Source organism: Acartia tonsa, chromosome 6 (assembly GCF_053477335.1).
Source record: "Acartia tonsa isolate MP-2025a chromosome 6, ASM5347733v1, whole genome shotgun sequence".
In the NCBI taxonomy this organism is placed as follows: domain Eukaryota; kingdom Metazoa; phylum Arthropoda; class Copepoda; order Calanoida; family Acartiidae; genus Acartia; species Acartia tonsa.
This window is the reverse complement of record NC_137265.1, coordinates 6777312-6799939: the sequence shown is the minus strand read 5'-3', so window position 1 is coordinate 6799939 and position 22628 is coordinate 6777312. Positions and strand designations below refer to the sequence as shown.

At 32.0% G+C, this 22628-nt stretch overlaps 1 protein-coding gene across 2 annotated transcripts in view; it reads left to right on the top strand.

The window, feature by feature from the left end:
* The first annotated feature begins 646 nt into the window (after nt 1-646).
* Nucleotides 647-22628, top strand: part of LOC145321690 (carboxypeptidase D-like) — a 36781-nt gene continuing 14799 nt past the window's right edge. For both annotated transcript variants that reach the window (XM_080163225.1, XM_080163224.1), the window contains exons 1-13: nt 647-790; nt 1314-1368; nt 2672-2764; nt 3220-3296; nt 3510-3614; nt 4623-4691; nt 8389-8442; nt 10526-10578; nt 11396-11489; nt 14138-14185; nt 18192-18256; nt 18660-18780; nt 19648-19722. In XM_080163225.1, the coding sequence (XP_080019351.1) occupies nt 649-790; nt 1314-1368; nt 2672-2764; nt 3220-3296; nt 3510-3614; nt 4623-4691; nt 8389-8442; nt 10526-10578; nt 11396-11489; nt 14138-14185; nt 18192-18256; nt 18660-18780; nt 19648-19722 (1051 nt within the window). In that variant the 5' untranslated portion in view covers nt 647-648. The remainder of the gene's footprint in view (nt 791-1313; nt 1369-2671; nt 2765-3219; nt 3297-3509; nt 3615-4622; nt 4692-8388; nt 8443-10525; nt 10579-11395; nt 11490-14137; nt 14186-18191; nt 18257-18659; nt 18781-19647; nt 19723-22628) is intronic.

Genomic DNA, 22628 nt, shown 5'->3' with positions numbered 1-22628 from the left:
CCGTCCGTCCGTCCGTCCGAGATAGATAGCTTTTTTCGTTAATTTAGGCATGTTAAAATTGTCCTATCGATTTTAAACTTTGCTGAAGTAGTTAGGTACGATTTAGAAAGCGTAGCAACTCTATAAGCATTACCAGAATGTCCGTACGTCCATTTTAAACATGTTGATTTTTCTACTTTTTTAACAACAAATTTTTATGTGATTTAATTATCCGTTTGATCTGATTTTTGGTATATTGATTTCTGGGACAACAAAGTACAATAATATAAGCGAAGCAACTCTATAACCAAGTCCTAAAAATGTAAGTATGTCCATAAACATTATCCAGTATTAGGCAGTTTTTCATCAAATTTACTTACAATTTTGCTTCGACTCTTATACTTTTATATTCTGATTATTCAGTTCTGACACTATACAAGTATTAATGTCGGTTTGTCCTACCGTTTCAGTGCTTCGCTTTTATGGATGTTGTCATCCTTGTTTTGGTAAAATTAGTTAATTGTTTTATTTAAGTCTTGATAGTTTCAGAGATTTAGAAATATATTCTAAGAATCTAACTATAAAGCTGTCTGATGCTACAAAAATTTTAATTTACAGAAGTTCTAATTTTGTAAAATTGGGGTGTACTGTAAAACAATTTATCATTTTATGTGCCAAAGGATAAACCTGCTTATTAAGACATTGTCCTATGTAAGTATCTTGTTTTACTATTTTTTTCAGAAAATAAAAATGTTAACGCTATTTATGGTGTACCTGTCTTGCTGTTTTCAAACAAATGCTTTCCCTCAAGGTTTTTTGCAGCCGTTAAAGTCTACCGCTTATAAATACCAAAATCTGTCAAACTTTTATTAAATCTATTGTGTTGATATTCAAAGAATAAAATACAAAGTTATAAAACGATGTCTGTCTGTGAATCCTGGGATTTAAAGGGATGGGACAATAGCCGATAAATTGATGTACATCCCCAATGAATATACATCAAAATACCCCATCTGTGGATTACAATTAGTGATTCGAACGTTTGAACACTCAACTTAATGATCCAACCAATCAAAATTTATTAAGGCCCCAAAGTTGTTAAGCCTCCCTTCCTGCTTTAAATCCCTAGCTGTGAATAGATGCAGGCATGTTAGAATTATCCTGACGATTTCAAACTTTACATGATGCTTCCTGTAAGTCCGCAGGTCCTATAAAACATGTCAGTTTTTTTAATGGATATCACCATCCTTGTTTTTATTTCATTACACACTATAGACAAGGTGCTTTAACTTTTCGACCACAAAAAAATAGAAATAACGACTGCCAAATTCTAGATTTTGTTTTTCCAACAGACGATCCTTCAACTTTCAATAAATTTGACCCATTAAGGAAAGAAATCATAAACACAAATTTAAATCTATAATACAAATTAGTACGACGTCTGTCTGTCCGTCTGTAGCTTAAGATCTCGGTAACCACTGAATAGATTGGATTCTACTCTTCAGGGTATATACCTATTGGTCCTGTAGTGGTTTTAAGCTATTTTCTTGGGGATCAGGACACCCCCAACCACCCAAAAAACAAAAAATCCTCCAATCCCTTTTTTTCCCTAGGCATCAGCCTGTAGCAGAGCCTATTTTTTTAACAAATCTGTACTAGCCATCAGCCTGTCGCAGAGCCTATTTTTGAAAAACAAATTCTATATGGGAGGGTTGACTTCCCCTTACCTCATAGGGCGAATCCCCTAGAGGCTAGGGGTGAAGCCGCTAGTTTAGTTATAAAGAATTGTTTATCAGGGATCTTAATAGATAAGACAATGGTCGGTAAATTGATGTACATCCCCAATTATGGTAAAAAGCAAATAAATCTAAACTAAAAAATCATAAAATTTATACCTAAGCTTTTAAAATTAGTTACGGGTTTTAATATGAAGTAATACCAAAACATACAGATGCATCCTTTCTTAGATTAATATTTTATGTTATTTTTCCAGACTTTTTTCATTTCAATTTTAATGTGAAAAATTTTATTTTGTACCTTTTGCTGTATTTTATTTAAAATGAAATTTAATCTCTCGAAAAAAAACTATAAAATGTAATTTAAAGGCTTCAACAAAATTACATAAGTTGGTAATATAAGCATTATAAAACATAATAGGGGGGATTGGATAATTAGAATGAAAAAAAAGTTTTTTTTCTGATTATTGAATTATGTTTTTACATTTAGCTAGTTTACTAAAGATAATTAAAATGTTCCATTCATACTGTTTTTTATTCATACATTTTATTCATCTAGCTTTTTCTACATATATTTCAAAACAGTCTAAAAAGTACAAGCAAATATAAATATGTTTTGCCAACTCTCCGAATACATATTTATATAAAGTACATAAAAAAAGTTCAGAGGGGCAAAATTTATTTTTACTCAACTAGTCAGACTCTTGTATTAATTGCAGGCAGGCAATCAAACCAAGTTATGGTGTAGCAACATTTTAGAAAATGAAGCACCTTATAGTGCCTAAAAAATGACGTCATATAATACAAATGACCAATGATAAGCCATTATGCATTGTAATTGACCAGTGGTAAAATGTATACTAGCCTATCATTGGTCATTTGTATTGTAAGACTTCATTTTTATTAGGCACTCTAACCTGCTTCCGAAAATATCTAAGATTTCTATTTTAAACTAGTATTAGAGATATTGGCAAAGAACTTTCATTTTTTGGTTCCATCAATGAGGAGGACTCTACCGAACCCAACATATTGTCAACCAATACACAGAGGTAAGACCAGAGAATTAGGGGACATTTGTCTGTTTATTACGCTAGTCCCCAAAGTTGTAATATAGAGTTTTCTTGTTTGTTGGTTTATTATCTGTGCAGGTTACTTTGAATTTTGATTGGTTGGCTCTTTAAGTCGAGTCTCCAAACATTTCATCCATTAATTGTAATCTACAAAAGGGATAGTTTTATGTATAATCATTGGCTATGTACATCAATTTATCGGCCATTGTCTTATCCTTGGGTTAGACAGTGATCTGAAGGGATAAGACAATGAACGATAAATTAATATACATCCGCAATGACCCTTTCTGTGGTTCAATTGTTAGTTGAAAAGTTTTAAGACTTCTAGTTTGAAACCAACAAATCAAAGTATCAAACGAAAAGATAATGTTAATATGATTATAAAACATTAAGCACCAATGCAGTTTATTAACCAATGCTAATGATTATTTTAGTACTGCTGGTGAAGTATTTGAAGAGGCAACTGCAGCTGTCAATGATGAAAACAACAGTGACACCCTCGATCTGTCAGGAAACTTTCATTATTGTAGAAATTTTTGTATGCAAAAATTTATGAAATATTAACAACGTGTTACATTAATTTATTAGAATTGTTTCATGCATTAAGCCCTCTAAATTGAAGGGGTGAAGTTGACCCTCCACTTTTTGGTGCTTTTCCCGCCACCATATTTACTAAAATCATTGTGTTGTCAAATCCTAAAATAATGTATTTACCGCCCAAAAGAGGGTACAGGAGTGGTCTTGGATGTCCAACAATTCTTCCAGGAAACTCCGCAAGATCTGAAAATTTCAAACTCTGCAAAGTTGGAGAAGTCCTTTTTTAGGCCAGGTAAAATTTATGACATTTCATAATGTCTTCTAAAACGTTGGGTCCAATCTAAATAAGTGAAATAGGACATCCAAGTGTGGGATGGGGTTTAAGGGGTGGTTACCCTCCATAAAAAATTGGCATTCCTAATACTTGGGAATTATATTAGAATTTACCCCAAGCCCCTTTAAAAAAAGCTATAGGATGGGTGTAATACGTCCCCTCTCCATATAAATCATTTTTAGGAATTTTTCAACAAAAAAACCTCAACCTTAATAAACACGTTCATGGGAATTTTTTTTATAAAAGGGATGCTGTGAGTATTGGTGCAAAAAATATGACGTAACAAAAAAAATTAGCCAATGAGAGGCCGTTATTGACCAATGGTAAAATTTATAGTGGCCTCTCATTGGCTAATTTTTTTTGTTACGTCATATTTTTTGCATCAATACTCACAGCATCATAAAAGGTTAATTTGGCCACTTTGAACAATTTATTCTTTTAATCTTTTCAGTCTATTTATTTAAATTTGATATTTTTATAACTTCTTTCATTTTATTTCTTTAGACTTTTTTATTGAGCTCAATTCCAATAATGGTTTTACGTTCTATAAAATATCAAATAATATAGTTTATAACGCCTACGCCCTACATAATTTACGCCTCACAGAAAATATATAAATATTCTATAACAGAGAATTTTAGGTTAAAAGCTACTATATGATTTGATTTTATGATTATGATATTTACATTTTAACCTAAATGTAATAAAAAAACTTTCTAGTGAGCGAAGCGATCCCGAAAATCTTACACCCCCTTTTTTTGTCTGCTAGGGAAGCTTTTTTAGTGCCCATGAAAAAGTGGATAAATTGAATAACTTTTGGCAAAAGTATTCCCAATGACGTCATATAAGAAAAATCTATTAATTTAATATGACGTCATTAACGTTACATTGGTCAACAGTTTTTAAATTTATCCCCTTTTGTAAAGACACTTAAAAGAGCTTCCCCATAACAAACTTTTTATTTAGAATTTGCAACGGAACCCAACTGTCTGAGTAAAAATCTTCGCCCCTGCCAGATTCCTTTCGTCTACAATGGTAAGCAACTTATTTTACTCAGGAATAAGACAATGGCCAATAATTTTATGTACATCTCTAATGTTGACACACAAAATTACCCATTCTGTAGATTACAATAAGGGGTTGAAACGTTTGGACACTTAAATTGATAAACCAACTAATCAAAATTTATGTGAAGTCCCAAAAGTTGTTCATTCGACGAATAAGAAAACGTTATTATAAAACTTTGGGGATTAATTTAATAAATAGCCCATTGTCCCCTCTCTCTCGGTATTTTTCTACTACCTTTCTTTGATCAGGGATAAAGGGACGAGACAATAGATCTAAAATTCATTATCTCAGCTGCCTAGGACTTTTGGGATTCTAGAACTAATGCAATTTTTATTATTTTGGCAAATTTTAAAGACTTTGATGCTAGCGCACATAATGCCGCTGAATTTGTTCCGCTGCTAGCAGACCAAACAATCTGTTTGGTGAGGATTGTATCGAAACCCTGGTGACGATATTTGGTGTACCCTAGCCAAAAATACGTTCATTTTGTTGGTTTACAGCAGGAGTGGAGGGATTGCAATTACAATCAAAACAAGGATGACAATGTCCATAAGTATCACAACAGATTATGAACAGGCAACTGAGTTAAAGAGAAAATTTAATCCAACATATGACAAAAATCAGCTAATTTTTGCTTGATTTACTTCATTAAGAGATACGATTAATAATGAAGATTTTTTTCTTTGGAATATATTTCATTATGAAGCAGCAGTAGTTACTAATTTTTAAATATTATGGTTGAGATAGATTTATAACTGTTAAAAGTAAAATAAGTAAGCATCTTTGTCTCTTTAGGCAAATCATCCAAAATCTTATGTAGGAAGTTAAACTATATAGTAGCTTCTCACTCAGACAGATAGAAAAACCGTAATGATAAATTCTCTTGTAACTGATCCTCCTTGTTAAAAAATATTAGATTGTGTCCCACTGAGACAAAGCAAGTAAATTTTAATTCTGCTTGTTTAATAATGTCAAATATAGTTGAAATATATGTTTGGGGCAAGATAAAGTTATTGGTAGATAATATAGCCAAAATCATAGCCTGCGACCGTGGCTCAACACGTAGCACATCCGCTTGTTATCGGAGTGGTGCAAATTTTGTTGGTCTGCGGGAATTCAGAATCATCTGCCTGACTGGTCCTTTAGTGGTTTCAGACAGAATTTGATTTCTTGTGACAAACGCTTTCTGAAACAGATTTTGACATTATTTTTCTCCTTAGCTTTCCTCTCCAAATATTTTTTGCATTATTTTCTGTGTTATTGCCAAATTTTATAAAATTTGAGTCTAGTGGCGTGCAGAGAGATTTGACCCACCTTAGTTTTGCAAGGAGATTGGATTAACCCCCTTTCTGAAAGTTTCTGAGTTTTGAATGAAGTTTTAAGCAACATCTTTCTATAAGGTCAATGGAAATACATTTTTATGACGTCATATGTCTGATTTTTGAGACACTTTGTTCCGTCCCAAAACTCTCCAATGACCCAGAATGGTTCTTAACTATATTTCACAACCCTTCTTCTTCGAATACAGAGTTCCTAGATTGTTTTAATCTATTTTTTACCCTATTCCTTCTCCTTCGAACACAGAGCATCCAGATTATAGGGTCGAAGACTTTTGTAGACTACAAAGTGTTTAATAACTGTAGTGTTAATTTTTTTATGAAAAATGAGAATGAATTTCTAAATAAAAACTAAATAAACTTATATTAAATTTTTGACTGTAACATAACCGAATTACTTCTTGTACGAGTTTTGTTAAATAACCGCACTTGTAAGGATTATAATGTAGGAAGGGGACATTGGGCTGTTTATCACACTAGTCCCCAAAGTTTTATAATAATGTTTCTTATTCGTCGGCTTGATAACTTTGGAGACTATTATTGACTTTTGATTGGTTGGGTCAATAAGTTAGTGTTCAAGCGTTTCAAAATAAATTGTAAGCTACAGTTTTAATTTTGTATATCATCATTGGGGACGTACATTAATTTATCGGCCATTGTCTTATCCCTTTAGATCCCTGGTTAAAATGCATAGAAATAGTAATAGCGCAGAATAATTTTCTTGAGTACTACTCCATCTTTCTAGTTATTTAAACTCAAAGTTCTTTTCAACTTTTTATATACTTAATATCCAGAGATTAAAGGAATAAAAGAAGAAATAAATTAAGAAATAGGTTTTAGTAGCGAAGATACATTGTATATTTGACTTTATTGTCTTTCTCTTCACCAGTCTGTAACGCTAATTGGGAAATAGATTTAAGATAGACTGCTGATTTTTTTGTGAAGAGAACCTTTTGAATAAGAGTATACAACTTACAAGGTCTGTCGGTCTGTGGTCATTAGGGTGGGTCGTTTTTGGACATTTTTTTTCTGAGGCCAAAGCGGGGATCTGCAAATGATTTGTATGAGTATGATATACCTCTGGATGATTTAAAATTTATCCTAAGTCTTGAAACCGCTGACGACCAGACATTCAATTGTATAGCTATTTGTAAATAAGAGTCAATTTTTTTAAAATCAGAGCTATGGCTTCATGGTGCTCCCAGGAAAGGCATTGAGGAGTAGAATCAGGAACTTTTGACCGTTTCAAAAAATCTCGTTCCTAGCCTGAGAAAATCTAAAAAACCTCTACAAATTAGACAATTCTCAATGAACCTTAAACAATTGTGGTTTTTAGTGATTTCTAAGGCTAGGAACGAGATATTTTAAAACGGACAAAAGTTCCTAATTTAGCTCCTCAAGGGAGCACCAGGGAGCACCATGAAGCCATAGTTCTGATTCAAAAAAAAATGAATGTCGTCTTTGCATATTAATAAGTAATGAAATATATTTTTTAGTGGTCGCGTTCTAAAACTCAATTTTTAAAAATTCTTTTTCGGTCAGAAATGTTTTTAAGGTTAATTTTATCTGTTGCATATCCCCTCTTTGTCTAATTCTGATATGAACCCGCCATAATGGTCATGCTTCCTCTTTTTTTGTGTTTCGCTACTTATGGATGTTGTAATCCTTGTGTGATAATGAATATTTTTGTCGTTGGAAATATAATAAACACAATTCTAAAGTATCAATGATATTTCATGAACAACTAAGTGGTATTAAGCCCAGTCATTATGGTCCTAATTTACTAGGTTCAGGAAACATATTGAATAGACTAAAACCTCTACAAAACCCTAATTCCGTTTTTTTTAAATAAATCTATGTGTCTTTTAAATCTTACTTCGAAACTTTTATATATTTTCTAAGTTAATTTTTTAAAGATAAAAATTGCGAATTTGTTGATAATTCCTACTATTCTTGAATCATCTGAACTGCACTTTAGAAAAAGATAAAAAGGAAATTTCAATGCTACATAGTTTTCTTAAAATACATTAAAATTATTTTTTCCTCAAATTGAAATGGAGGGGAAAAACACAGTTTAAAAGGCCCATTAAAAAATTTTAAAATTAGCACCAAGTATGCTAATGCGTGCATTCAACTAAAAACATTTTGGGCCTAGGGCACCTTTTTTATTTTTTACTCCTTATTATTGAACTTAAAACGATTGAAATTTGTACTGGGATTATTTTGGATAATTTACTGGAATCAAATAAAAATAACTAACTGCCAATGATTTATTTGAACATCAAAGATTCTAATTTGATAATTATCAATTGTGTAAAATGTTTCAGGTATAACCCACTATGAATGTACAAGCCTGTCAGAAGGAGCCACTACAAAACAGGAATACAAATTATTTAAATTCAATTTAAAAATATCAATGTTGAATATATGGGATAATTTGCCGACTGCCATACACTAGGAAAATCCGCAGCCGTCAATCCTATTATGCTTTTCAGCAGCGATCACATGAAAATTTAGCTACCATCCCAATTTCGATTACATTGAAGCTGAGAGTGGTTGAGTGCAGAGATCTAATGGGATAAGTCAATGACCGATAAATTGATGTACATCCTCAAAGATGACATATAAAATTACCACTTTTGTAGATTATAACTTACGGTTGAAACGTTTGGACACTTAACTTTATTAACCAACCAAGAAAATATAAGAATAGCCCCCAAAGTTGTTAAGCCAACGAATAAGTAAGTGATATTATAAAACTTTGGGGGCAACTGTAATAAACTGCTAAATGTCCCCTACCTACCTGGGCTGGGTGCCAGAGCTTTACCCAGCCACCTATTTTTTGGCTTCCCTAAATCTTAAGCTACATTATTTTCAAAGAAGGTGTATTAACTTTTTTGCTTTTTATTTAAGATAGCTAGCCGGTGCTTTTAGTAAGTAGTAGATGTGAAATTTTTCATAGAATTCAGATATATAATCGGTTTTTTTGTAGACCTCTTATTTTTTAAGTAATTTAAGTTTTTTTAAAAAATAATTAAGTCGGTTTTAAGGTACTAAAACGCAACAAAATAAAAGAAGAAAATGGCCAGTATGAACAAAAATAGTAAGATCTTTAATTTGACACCTTACTTTTAAAATTCTGTTGAGTAATTATTGAAAAAATCTATTTTTTTAACCTCGGTTTAATAAAAACTTTAAACCTTAATATTTTCTCAAACAGACATAAAAACATGGTTTCATATATACCTTTAGAATCAGAAAAATATTACGAATCCATTCTAAGCAAAATTGAAAAAAAGTAAAAACTTTAAAAAATAAAAATGACCTAAAATATTATATTTTTACAGGCAACACTTAATTGTAACTATTAAACTAGCCAATCAAAAATCTCTAAAATTGACGAATCAAGAAGCTTCACCTCAAAACTTAACCAATAGAATTGTCCAAAAAAAGGATAATGTTCAAACAATATATACAATAGATACTACAATAAAAATAGTGATACTTACATAACATGTAAAGAATGAAAAATTATGAACAAGTATGATTCAGTCTGTTTATAAACTTCAAAACAATGCAGTAAAAAATGCATTATTGTTTCTTGTGTTTAAAAAATATCTGTTACAGTGTATGTACATTTGTTTAGGTTTTGTTCAGGTTTTGTTCAAGTCAACCCTTTAAAGCCGAAAATTATGATTCTTAAAATAAACTTATTTTTATTATAGTTTTATGAAACTTTTTCAATTTTGCTTAGAATAGATTCGTAATATTTTTCTGATTCTAAAGGTATATATGAACCCATATTTTTTATGTCTGTTTGAGAAAATATTTAGGTTTAAAGTTTTTATTAAACCGAGGTTAAAAAAATAGATTTTTTCAATAATTACTCAACAGAATTTTAAAAGTAAGGTGTCAAATTAAAGATCTTACTATTTTTGTTCATACTGGCCATTTTCTTCTTTTATTTTGTTCCGTTTTAGTACCTTAAAACCGACTTAATTATTTTTTTTAAAAACTTAAATTACTTTAAAAATAAGAGGTCTACAAAAAAAAAACGATTACATATCTGAATTCTATGAAAAATTTTACATCTACTACTTACTAAAAGCACCGGCTAGCTATCTTAAATAAAAAGCAAAAAAGTTAATACACCTTCTTTACCAATTAGCTAGGAAATAAACTATGAAATAAGAAGGGGAGATCATGGGCTGTTTGTTACAGTAGATCCCCAAAGTTTTATAATAACGTTTTCTTATTCATCGACTTAACAACCTTGGTGACTTCAGTGATTTTTGATTGGTTGGTTTGTTAAGTTGAGTGTCCAAAGGTTTCAACCACTAATTGTAACAAAAGTTGTAATGTTAGGTATCATAATTGTGGAAGTACATCGATTCATCTGACATTATCTTATCACTTTAGTTCCAGACATAATAATTAGAATAATTGTTTACTGAACTGAACAGGGTATGTGTCCTGTTGTCCTGGCTAATCAGACCACTAGGGAGGCTAGCAAAAAGGTAATAGATTTAATTCATTGTATAGCCAATCAGATACAATATGCTATCCAACTTAAACTGTTTTAACCTATTTTTAGGACACAGAAAAATGTAGAATATAAGAAATTAAAATCCTAATAAAAATCAGTGTAAGCTATTAAACTCATTTTTGATTCTATGATTCTACAGGTGTCAAGAGTGTATTTTAATATATCTTTCAAAAATATAGGTTAAAAACAGTTACAAAAAGAAAATTACTAAGTATATTTAGTTGTAAGCTGACAAATTTTTAGACATATAATTTCCCCAAACATATCCTTATTCAATAGAAATTCAATTATTTATAAGCTGACTAATTTTATGGATAACCCGCCAATGTAGCATAACAAGTAGTTCATTTATTCGCTTTAGGAAGATGATAGGTTCAAATCTCGGCCAAACAATGAGTCAAACTGCTGTGTTACTAAAATCTAACTAAGTTCCACATCGTAAAGACATTTATAGACTAAAACATTTAAAACTTTCTTTAATTTATCACGAATTCTTACTATATATATATACATACAAACAGCCAGACAAACATTTTAAGGCATCTGATTGGGAGATATGTGGTAACGGATGCCCTCTTCAATCTTATACATCTAACAATGATATCAACACATACATACGAACAGACAGACAGACAAACATCCTATTACTTTATAATTCATAGGTATCTGATTGGGAGATATGTGGTAGCGGGTGCCTACTTCAATCCTATACATCTAACAATGATATCAACACATACATACGAACAGACAGACAAACATCATGTTACTTTATATCAGCTAATTCATAGGTATCTGCTTGGGAGATATGTGGTAGCGGGTGCCCACTTCAATCTTATACATCTAACAATGATATCAATAAGTTTCTAACAAAGTTAGCTACAGGTAATGCAACATTATATTTTACTTAATTTTGATAATTTATTAATCAGATATGTTATGTATTTATAGGTATTTTCCAAGTGAGCACCGAAACCTTATATACTATCCTTATTTTTCAAATATATTGAAAATAAGGAGGGGGGAGTTATTCTTTAGTAGCGAAGCTACTCTATAATTCACAATGTCCGTCCGTCCGTAATTAATGAATTGGGAGAAACGTGATTTTCTCGGCTCCTATAAAAGATAGAGAGCTTAAATTTTTTGACAACATTCCCATTATTAAGGAGCACAATTAACTATAAAACATCAATGGCGTTCGGAGTGCTTTTTAGCAGGGTTTAGGCTATTTTTATATTTTCCAAATTTTCCCCATACCTTTGGTGTTTATGGTCCGATTTTCAAAATTTTTTCAGTTAAAGATATCAAAATTAAATTTCCCTTTATTTGAAGAAAACAACAATGATGGTCAGATTGTCTTTTTGCAGGTTTTTGGCTATTTTTAAATTTTTCACATTTTTCCCCATGTCTTTGGTGTTTATGGTCCGATTTTCGAAATTTTTTCAGTTAAAGATATCAAAGTTAAATTTCCTGTCGTTTGAAGAAAACAACAATGACGGTCAGACTGGCTTTTTGCAGGTTTTTGGCTATTTTTATATGTTTGACATATTTCCCCATATCTTTGGTATTTTTGGTCCAATTTTAAAACTTTTTTGCATTAACAGTTTTAAAATATTTTTTCACATTGTTATGTGCATCTAGTATGTAATTTACTTTAACCGTCTTCAACATGCAAAATAAAACAAGGTTTTGTGTTTATTTTCTCCAATAAATCTATTCTTGATTTTAATAAATAACTTTAAATTTACTTCTACGTATTCCCATCCACAATTTTTTGTGCTTCGCTATTTATGGAAGTTGTCATCCTTGTTTATTTTATTATCCATACTTTATATCCAATAAAACCTAATCTGCCTATAGGAGAAGAAAAACACACCAAAACTAACCCTCCTCCCGTTTTCAATTTATTTAAAAAAAAAAGAATGCTCGACTTGTCGTTTTTAGGGAAACTGCCTTTTTTATGAGATAAAAACAGTAAGATGCTGCCCTTAAAAGCTTAACGGAATTGGATTGGCAAATACTTAATTTTTTTGCTTTAGACTGACATATAATTAAGTACATATTGAACTACTTTGTATAAAAAATTTCATAAAAAAAACGTTTCAAAACATTTTTCGTACCTAAAGAATTTTTAATAAAATCTGTATATGTACTATACTAGGAATTGAAATGTGTTTAAAAACATTTGAATAAACTTATTTTTTAAGTTTAAAATTTGAATTATATAAATGTTTATATTTAAAACGTGAGTAGATTATAAAATTGTCACAAAAAAAAGCCTTAGTGAAGTGTTAAAACTTTCATTAGTAGTATCATATTGAGAAACAGAAAAAAATGCAATGGCTTATAAAAAGGCGCAACTCATGACCATGCGCATTCAGGGACACAATAAAAACTGTCCCGAATTAGTATTAATTTTGAGGAACACGACTCCAGTGACGTCATATTTTTCTTTCCCGAAAAAGGGAATGGGGGAAGAAAATCTCTTCAAAAGAGAGGGGGGAAACCCCCTTTTCTCCCATCTCTTTTTTCTTCCCCCCTTCCCTTATTTTTCTTTCCCCCTTCCCTTTTTCGGGAAAGAAAAATATGACGTAACTGGAGTCGTGTTCCTAAAAAATAATACAAATTCTGGACAGTTTTTATTGTGTCGCATTCAGGACTTCTAGGCAAAGATCATTACAATCAAAAGGATGATTTTATAGAGGGTATATGCAAATTATCAAAAATCATTCGTATAATGATAATATGTTAACATGACCGTCCTTTTCATTCATTAATGATTACTTTCATCCATTTTCCAGTATGGCTTCGAAACATATTATACTGAAAAATTATACTTCAGTCCCTCGGGTTTTAATCTTTTAATGTCCGCGGAAAGCTGTCTAAAAATACGAGGTGATGAAAACTTATCAAATTAGTTTTGATTAAATTGTTCAAAAAATGCTATACAAGTTGTGTTTTCTAGTTTAGTTAAATTAAAGAAAGATGACAAACAAAAATAGTTATAAAAACCTGTCATTTAGTCCTGAAAACTAAAACACATACATTTCGTTTTAACCTCAAAAAACCTTTTTTTGCATAAATATTTTAAATACATTCAATTCGTAAACCTTTTCACCTTAAAAATATGAATACATTTTAATCAGTATATTGGCAGCCCCCAATATTAGGACGGTTAACTATAACTGTGGATTGTTATTTAATAATTGTAATTTACTAAATAAAGTTTATTATACTACACTATGTTTTCAATTTTAGGAGCCAACTGGCTCTCGGAGCCAGCTCCTTAAAAATGTGTGTTCCTTAAATGGGGATGTACTGTAATAGCAGCTACTCACCTAGAAGACCACCCTTCATTTTAATTTTAGTCTTAAAGAAAAAGTATAAAACATTTATTGGGAGGGTTATTTTTTTTATAAGACTTTCATATTAGACAGACAGACAAACAGACAGACAAATAGACAGACAAATAGACAGACAAACAGACAGAAAAACTTTTCTAATTAAAATAATTTATTATAATTTTTTTCTAGAAAATCCTGGGTATGTGAAATTGTTGAAAGTTGGAGAATCCCACTTAGGTAAAAATAATAGCACTGCTACTTTACAAATTTACTCTATACTTTTTGTTGGAGGGGGGGGGGGGGAGCTACAAAATTTGCTCAGTTGGGGTAATCACCCCATAATGCCCCCCCTCCCCCATCTTAGAAATGCCAGTATGCTGTCTGACTTGGTTTACATAGTAATTCTTCTTATAGTTTTTCCAAAATTATCTCTTTATGTCTGCTATCATTATTTAAAGCAGCAAATAGTACTTAATAAGAAGTGACGTCATACCAATGATAGGCCAGTAGACATTGTGTTTGACCAATGCAATGGTAAAACTTTTAATGGCATATCATTGGTCATTTGTTTTGTATGACGTCATTTTTTATCCGGAACTATTTGTTGCTTTCATTATTTTCTATAAATAAGTATGTCCGTCTGATCGTGACCGTTACCATAAAATACTATGTTCCTTCTTTATCAACAGCTTTTAATTTAAAGAGCGTCATTTTTTCCGTAAATTTGTGTGTTAGCATTTAGTAAAATTCACTTATTAAGACAAATTGTTCTTAGTTATGAACATTACGTATATATAGTATATATTGGTCAAAATTAAGAACAGTTTGATTTAATAAGCGCATTTGACTAGACGCTAACAGCTAACACACATCTTTACGGAAAAATTCCCTTTTTGTTTAATATAAAGAGCTTATTATTCTTTGACTAAAAATATTATGTAACTTTGTATTGCTGTTCTACTTACAGAAATGATTATCTTTGTATACATCTAAAAGTATGTATGTATGTCCTTCTAGCCTTTCCAGAAAAATAAAAAAAAATATTATTTTGTTTAACTGGAAACATATTAAATTCCAGTGAAATATATAATTCATAAAATATTTTTATTGGACTTTATTTAATTCCTTTTTTACAAGGATAACACAAACAAAATAAGTGCAGCAGGAAAATTTAATGTAATAGTAATTACTTTACTAAAGCCTTTTAAGGGACACTATAGTTGAATCGATCCCAATCTTTTTCAGTTTTAGTTCAAAAAAGAAAAAGTAAAAAAAGGGGGGAGGTGATTTTTCTAGAGGACATTTCTCTTGGGAATGTGGTAGTACCCTCCACCAAAATAGATATATTGCCTTCGCATGACATTTCATGAGAAGCAACATTTTAAAGGAGAACTATATCGGTTTAGAGGTCAGCGAGATCCTTTTATACAGACATCCTGTTACTTTTATATAAGGATCGACCATCAATTCTTAAAACATATCTACTTAGGACATAATCGTCCTTGGTGTCTGTCTGAACCGAAGGAGCTCGCCAGCTTCATATAGGTCCTGGGAAGTTTTATAACTATTATTGGAAAGGGTATCACAACCCGCCTTATTGAAATCGACCCTAGAAAAAAGGTCCCCAACAAAAAATTTTATTTTATTTTTTCTTTAAAAAAAATAAATTCAATATGTCCCTACAGGCTTATAAGGACGAATCCGCTAGTAATTGATATAAATATTAATAGTATGGTTATTTTTTCGTCAAGATTCCACTTACAACTGATCTTAATTTATTCTCCATTTTAAGAAAGCCTTATATAGGTCCCAGGGTGGTTTTAGGCTATTTTCTCCCCCCCCCCTCCCCCCACCTAATTCGAATAAATAGCCCCGATATACTAGGGGCACAGCCGCTAATGTTTGTCATATAGAATTTAATATTCTCTAAAGGAAAACCATTCACGACAAGAAGTCTACATTTTTCAATTAAAAAATTTTAATAATCTTGAATATTTAAAGATACAAATAGCCATGGTTACAAAACGACAAGGACGAAACATTACAGATCTCTGCTACAAGCGTTTTTTCCTCCACTTTGGAATCATTATATCAAAACACGAGTTCCTTTGTTTATTTCAACTTTATGGGTGGGTATTTTTAAAAGTGACCATTGCTGACTAATTTTTTATTTCGTTATTCTATCAACATTTCTGTATGAATGTATAGTACTTTGTAGAATGATGTCCGTCCGGCTGCATCACTGTATGAAACTTAAGATATTGCAAACTGCTGAACTGAATAAGTTGTGCTTTCTGGTCCTGTGGTCGGTTTAAACTAATGTATTAAGAGAAAGAAGGGGGGGGGGACACTCTACAAAATTTAAATTATAGGTGAAAAAATGACACAAAGTTAATTCTTTAAAGTAAGTTTCTGTATGCATCAATTTAGTGTCTTCTTCTACGCCACCTAAAGGCACTTGAGTAGGGGGGAAATGAATTCAATAACCCGATATTATAAACCTTCCTAGGACCTATGAGAAGCTACCCTGTTAAGGAGAACCCGATCGGTTCAGCGTTTAGCGAGATCCTTCAGTACAAACATACCGACAGACAGATAGACAGATAGACATCCTGTTACTTTATTAAAAGGATATATATCAGACAGACAAACATTTGTTATTTTTCCATTTTCCTTAAAAGACATGACTTAGTTATAGAGAAGCTACACTTGTAAAAGTTAATACAAGAAATCTATAAATACCATACACAATTACATTTTATACGTGGGAAGATTTTTTTCTTTCATTGTATGGTACATTATCACGGAATATAAAAGATATTTAAAGAATAGAACATAAATATTTTTGATTATAATTATTTGCTGACCAATTTATGTCATAATATTTTGACAATCTCTTATACAAATTTAAATAGTATATACTTTTTTATAATAAATTAAGCGTGTGCACATAAATTTTCTAGGGGCAAATGTAAGCTGTGGAGGGGTCCATAATGTCGTTGAAAACCCCATCTGAATTATTTTTAAACCGATTAACATCCGGTGGAAAATTGGAAAATCATGTATCGTATATACGAATATAAAAATGTATAATAAAAATATTAAAATCAGTTTTGTTAGCCCGTGTCTTCGGGATCTCAGGGCTAACAAAACTGGTTTTAATCTTATAATTGTATATTTTTATATCCGCGGAAAGCTGTTTATAATACGATGCGATAGATAACTATTCATGAATTGTTACTTTCTTTTGAACTAGCGGCTTCGCCCCTAGCCTCTAGGGGCTTTGCCCTATATAGTTTTGGGAAGTCAACCCTCCTTAATAGAAATATTCAAAAAATTATTCTTTGTTTAATTACTCTGTGGTAAAATTAAACCCAGGTTGTGCGGTTTATGCACAAAAATTTTAATTTGTACAAATTAAACCCAGGTTGTTAGCCGTATACACAAAAATTTCAATTCGTAAAAATTAGACCTAGGTTGTTCGCATACACAAAAATTAAAATTAAAAACAAAATATTTTGATTTTTTTTTGGGGGGGGGGGGTTCATGGGGGCTTCGCCCCATGTTGCAGTGGGGTTCCCCCACCCCAATTACTGGTTTTTGTTTTAAAAAATTTTAAAAAAAAATTTGGAAGTGGGGATTTTTTTATTTTTGGGGGGGTTGGGGTGTCCCACCCCCCAAGAAAATAGCTTAAAACCACCAGAGGACCAGTAGGTATATTCCTAGAAGAGTAGAGCCCAATTTGATCAGCAGTTACTGAGATTTTACAAAAAATGTAAAAAAAAAATTTGGGGGGTTGGATTTTTTTTATTTTTGGGGGGGTTGGGGGTGTCCCACCCCCCAAGAAAATAGCCTAAAACCACCACAGGACCAGTAGGTATATTCCCTGAAGAGTAGAATCCGATCGGTTCAGTGGTTACCGAGATCTTAAGGGACAGACAGACAGACGGACAGACGGTCAGACGGACAGACGGACAGACGGACAGACATCAAGCTACTTTGTATTATAGATTGACAAAAGAAACTGAAAGAAGCGAAGCACAAAACGAAAACTTGAATGGAAATACGGACAAAGTTATTTAAAAGGCAGAAGTTCAGTAGTCACAAATCAAGAACAAATTCATTGGAAGACATCACGAAACCTTTCAAATGCGTTTGCTTTTAAGAATAGGTTTCAAAAATTGCATTTTGACATTATGGTAGATCTCGGTTTCTATTTGTAATACTTAATCTTTACGTTTAGGTCAAGATATATTGGGTGTAACAATATCAAGAGATGTTCAAGACAGAGCTCTCCTCAGACCTATGGTAAGTGCATTACAGATTTAAGAAAAATCAACCAACCAAAAATTATAATACAAAATATCTACCAACCAATTTAAAAGATTTAGTATAAAAAAAGATGAAAATGTGTTTATTATAGGCAGAGGGGGAGAAGGGAAGGAGTGAGGAAGGGGACATTTGGCTGATTATTACACTAGTTCGCAAAGTTTTATAATAACGTTTTCTTATTTGTTAGCTCAACAACTTTGGGGACTGTTAATTATTTTAGATTTTTGGTTTAGTAAGTTGAGTGTCCTAGCGTTTCAACCACTAATTGCACTTTAAAGAAAGGTTAATTATGTATAACAAGATTGGGGATGTAAATCAATTTATAGGCCATTGTCTTATCACATTAGATCCCTAGAAATTCCACTATTTGATTTTTCAGGTACGGTACGTAGGTAACATGCATGGTAACGAGGCGGTGGGACGTGAACTCTTGCTCTCATTGGCCAATCTTCTTGTACATTCTTATAAATTTGGAGATTTCAGAATTAAAAATCTCATAGGTTAGTACTGAATAATTCAAGAAATATATGAAGCATTGAACGCGTTTTTATTGTTCTTTAGAGTTTAGCATAAAATTTCCAAAGAATTCTATTCATTTCTACTGAAAGACTTCTTAATAGTCATTAAATTTTATCATTTTTATTTTAATATTCGTGGAAAATTATCTGTAATACAATGCTATACATGGTTTTTCAGTATACTGAGAACCGGTTTCAATCATGCGGATATTTGTCGGTTTTAAAGCCATACTGCAAATATTTTTTTCCTGGGATTAATGACATATATATTTATAAAATAGATATAAAACTGACCGTGCTCTATATTAATCTTCCCTAAAAAGCCAAAATGGACTTACTAAAGCTGCAGACATTTCTATATCCTTATAATAAAGTAACAGGATGTTTGTGTGTTTGTGAGTTTGTGTGTTTGTGTGTTTGTATGTTTGTACCGAAGGATCTCGCTAACCGCTGAACCGATCGGGTTCTCCTTAACAGGGTAGCTTCTCATAGGTCCCGGGAAGGTTTATAACTTATTTCTTGGGGGGTGGGACACCCCCAACCCCCCCAAAAAATGAATAATCCCCCCCCCCAAATTTTTTTTTTTTAAATTTTTCTTTTAAAATCTAAAATAAGAAATTCAATTATTAAATTCGACTCTCTCCTCCTCAAGTGCCCCTAGAGGCCTCTAGGGGCGTAGTCGCTAGTTTTCTATATTGCGCGTGATATATAATAATTATTTATATCCTATAAAATTTATTAGGCTAGTTAATAGTTATGGTTTCCAAGTCTTACATATTCCTTAACCTAACTACTAGTCTATCCTAGGAAATTTTATAGAATGTTAGAATTTGATTTTATCTTTTTTAGATACAACTAATATAACAATTATTCCGACTATGAATCCTGATGGTTTCGACAGAAGTTCTGAAGGAAAATGTACAGGTAATGATTACCTCTTCTGTACATTACAATTTGTGGTTGAAACTTATGGACACTCAACTTAGTGAACCAATCAATCAAAATTGAAGAAAATTCTCCAAAGTTGTTTTGCTGACTAATTAGAAAACGTTTTTATAAAACTTCGGGGACTAGTGTAATCAATAGCCAAATGTCCTCTCCCTCTGTCTGTTTGTGTGTGCCCAAGGATCTCGCTAACCGCTAAACCTATATGATTCTCCTGTATCACCACCCTCCTAAGAAGCTACACCTAGATGCAGAGGCGAATTATACTATCCACACCTTTCCGCAAGAATCCGCAAAGTGTGGCGATAAAATTAAGGCCTATATTTCATGTTTTCATTTACAGTTAAATCCTTCTTTCCCCTTCTTCAGAGATATTTAATTTTTAAAAAAAGATTAAAATCCTTATCATTAAAATCACTACGACGACTTTCAATTTTTAGGATTAATATATTGTCTATCAAAAATATATTACATTGAAATACGATTATTGACAATTAATTAGATTATCTTTCGAAATGAAAAAAATTATAAACTTATTTTTTATATCCCTGAAAATTTTACCTTTGTAAATTTGAAATAAATAATTGTCTGCTAATATGTTCATAACATTCACATAAATATCTCCCAGTGGTAAAAAAAATAATATTAATTTGTTGTAATTTATAATAGATTTTTATGTAATAGCGTTCGTATTTGATTTTATAAGATATAATCATTTATGAAAAAGTGTTATTAGGCAATTAGCATTGGAGTTTTTTTTATTACAGTCATAGCAGTGCCGCCTTATTTTGCGGTAACCAAGACTAAATTTAAATTATCTCCCGCAAACATGTATTCAATTTACAAATGAAAAAATAGGGCCCAGATGCAGTAGTCAGAAAGGATAGTTTGAATTATCTAGGTTAAATGTTTAAATTTTTATAAATGGGGGGGGGGGGGAGTTCTAACACTTTTACGTAAACAGTGATTATAGGCTTTGTCTTTGGAGTCAGAGGATAAATTATTTCACAAAAAAGTTTCCTTTTGGGATGTAGTTTTCCTATTCAAAAATTAGGATTTGCCTCCAGGTCCAGGTACTGCAGGCCTCCAGGTGGATTCTGGATAGGTAAAAAAAGTTCAAGTCAGAAAAAAACTTATTTAACAAAAGTTGCTACTTTATGGGCAGTATGAACTTATTTGAAGAAAATTTTGGAATCATGCTCCAGATTCAGGTACTGCAGGCCTCTAGGTGGATCCAAGACAGGTAAAAACTGAAAATTTTTACTTTTGAAGTCATTATAAAACTTATTTAACAAAAGTTGCTACTTTATGGGCAGTATGAACTAATTTAAAGAAAGTTTTTAAATCAGGCTCCATGTACAGGTACTGCAAGCCTCCAGGTGGACCCTGGACAATTAAAAACTGAAAATTTTCACTATTCAACCCATTAGTGCCGAACCGGGCATTAAAACCCGGTTTCGAAAAATGGACAAAAAACCGGTTTCCGGCTTCATAATTGCATCATTCTCAGTAGGAATCCCCCCTCTACTACCCTGGCTTTCATTTCCCCCTGAAGCAGGCAGTTTAGCTTCCTTACGTTTTCCGGTATAGCTCAACAAAATTTGAAAATCATGAAAATTCAAAATACCCCTTCTAACTTTTTTGTTTTTATAGTAAAGTCGCTGATTTTTTTGTGAAATCTAATGTTTATTGACAAGTACATCTTTTTGTGAATTCGATTTATTCAAATTATTATTTTTTATATGATTTTTTTATCGTTTTTTTACGCCCTATTATGACCCGGTTCGGCTTGGCCATAAATACCCGACAGTTTTAAAACCTGGCTCGGTTTCAGTTTTTATTACCCGGTTTTAACTTTTCAACCAATAAAAATAACAGTTTACGTCATTAGTAAGGGTTTGAGCCACCCTAATAACCCTAGTAATCTCTATAGGTGTCACCCAATAGTTTTATTCTTGTTTTCTGATATGTAACACCCAAATTTTATATGTTCTTTTTTTGTAGTGTGTGTCTTTTAAAACTTCGAGCAACGGGTTTTTTACCTGAAAACGGCGGCACCTATAGCCGAAACACTAAATTTGAAATAAATCGCTTCGTATTATACTTGTAGCTCTATAGATTACATGAGGTTGTGTAGTTTTCAATTTCGGATCGTATCAAAGTTCTAAAAAGTGTTCATCTCACTTTTGGCATTCAAAAATTACATTTTTTGATTTTTGGTCGAAATAACCGGGTTTTTACAGCAAACCGGGTTTTAACACCGGCGGAAACCGCCCAAAACGGGTAATAATGCCTGGTTGGTATTTATGGCCAAGCCGAACTGGGTTTTTTTGCAACTTTCCTGTGCACGCCACTAGAGCAAAACAAAAAAATACGAATTCCGTTTTGACCATTATAAAGCTTCCCTGAAACTTTCAGCTTGATCGGCCCATAAAAGTGGCGCTCGGCACTAATGGGTTAAGTTAGAAAAAAAACTTTTTTAACAAAATTTGCTACTTTATGGATGGTATGAACTAACTTGAAGAAAATCTTGAAATCAGGATCCATGTTCAGTTACTGCAGGCCTCCAGGTGGATCCTGGACAGTAAAAAACTGATAATTTTTACTATTTAAGTTAGAACAAACCTTTTTTAAAAACCTGCTACTTTTTAGCTAGTTTACCTAATAAGCTTAAGATCTCGGTAACCACTGAACCGATCAGATTCTTCTCTTCAGGGTATATACCTGTATAGGTCCTGTGGTGGTTTTAGGTTATTTTCTTTGGGCGTGGGACACCCCCAACCCCCCCAAAAATAAAAAATTCCCCCTCATTTTTTTTGAAGATGTAGAGCCAGTACCTCAATTTTTTTTTTGATGATGCAAATGATGAAGATGAAGATCCACCC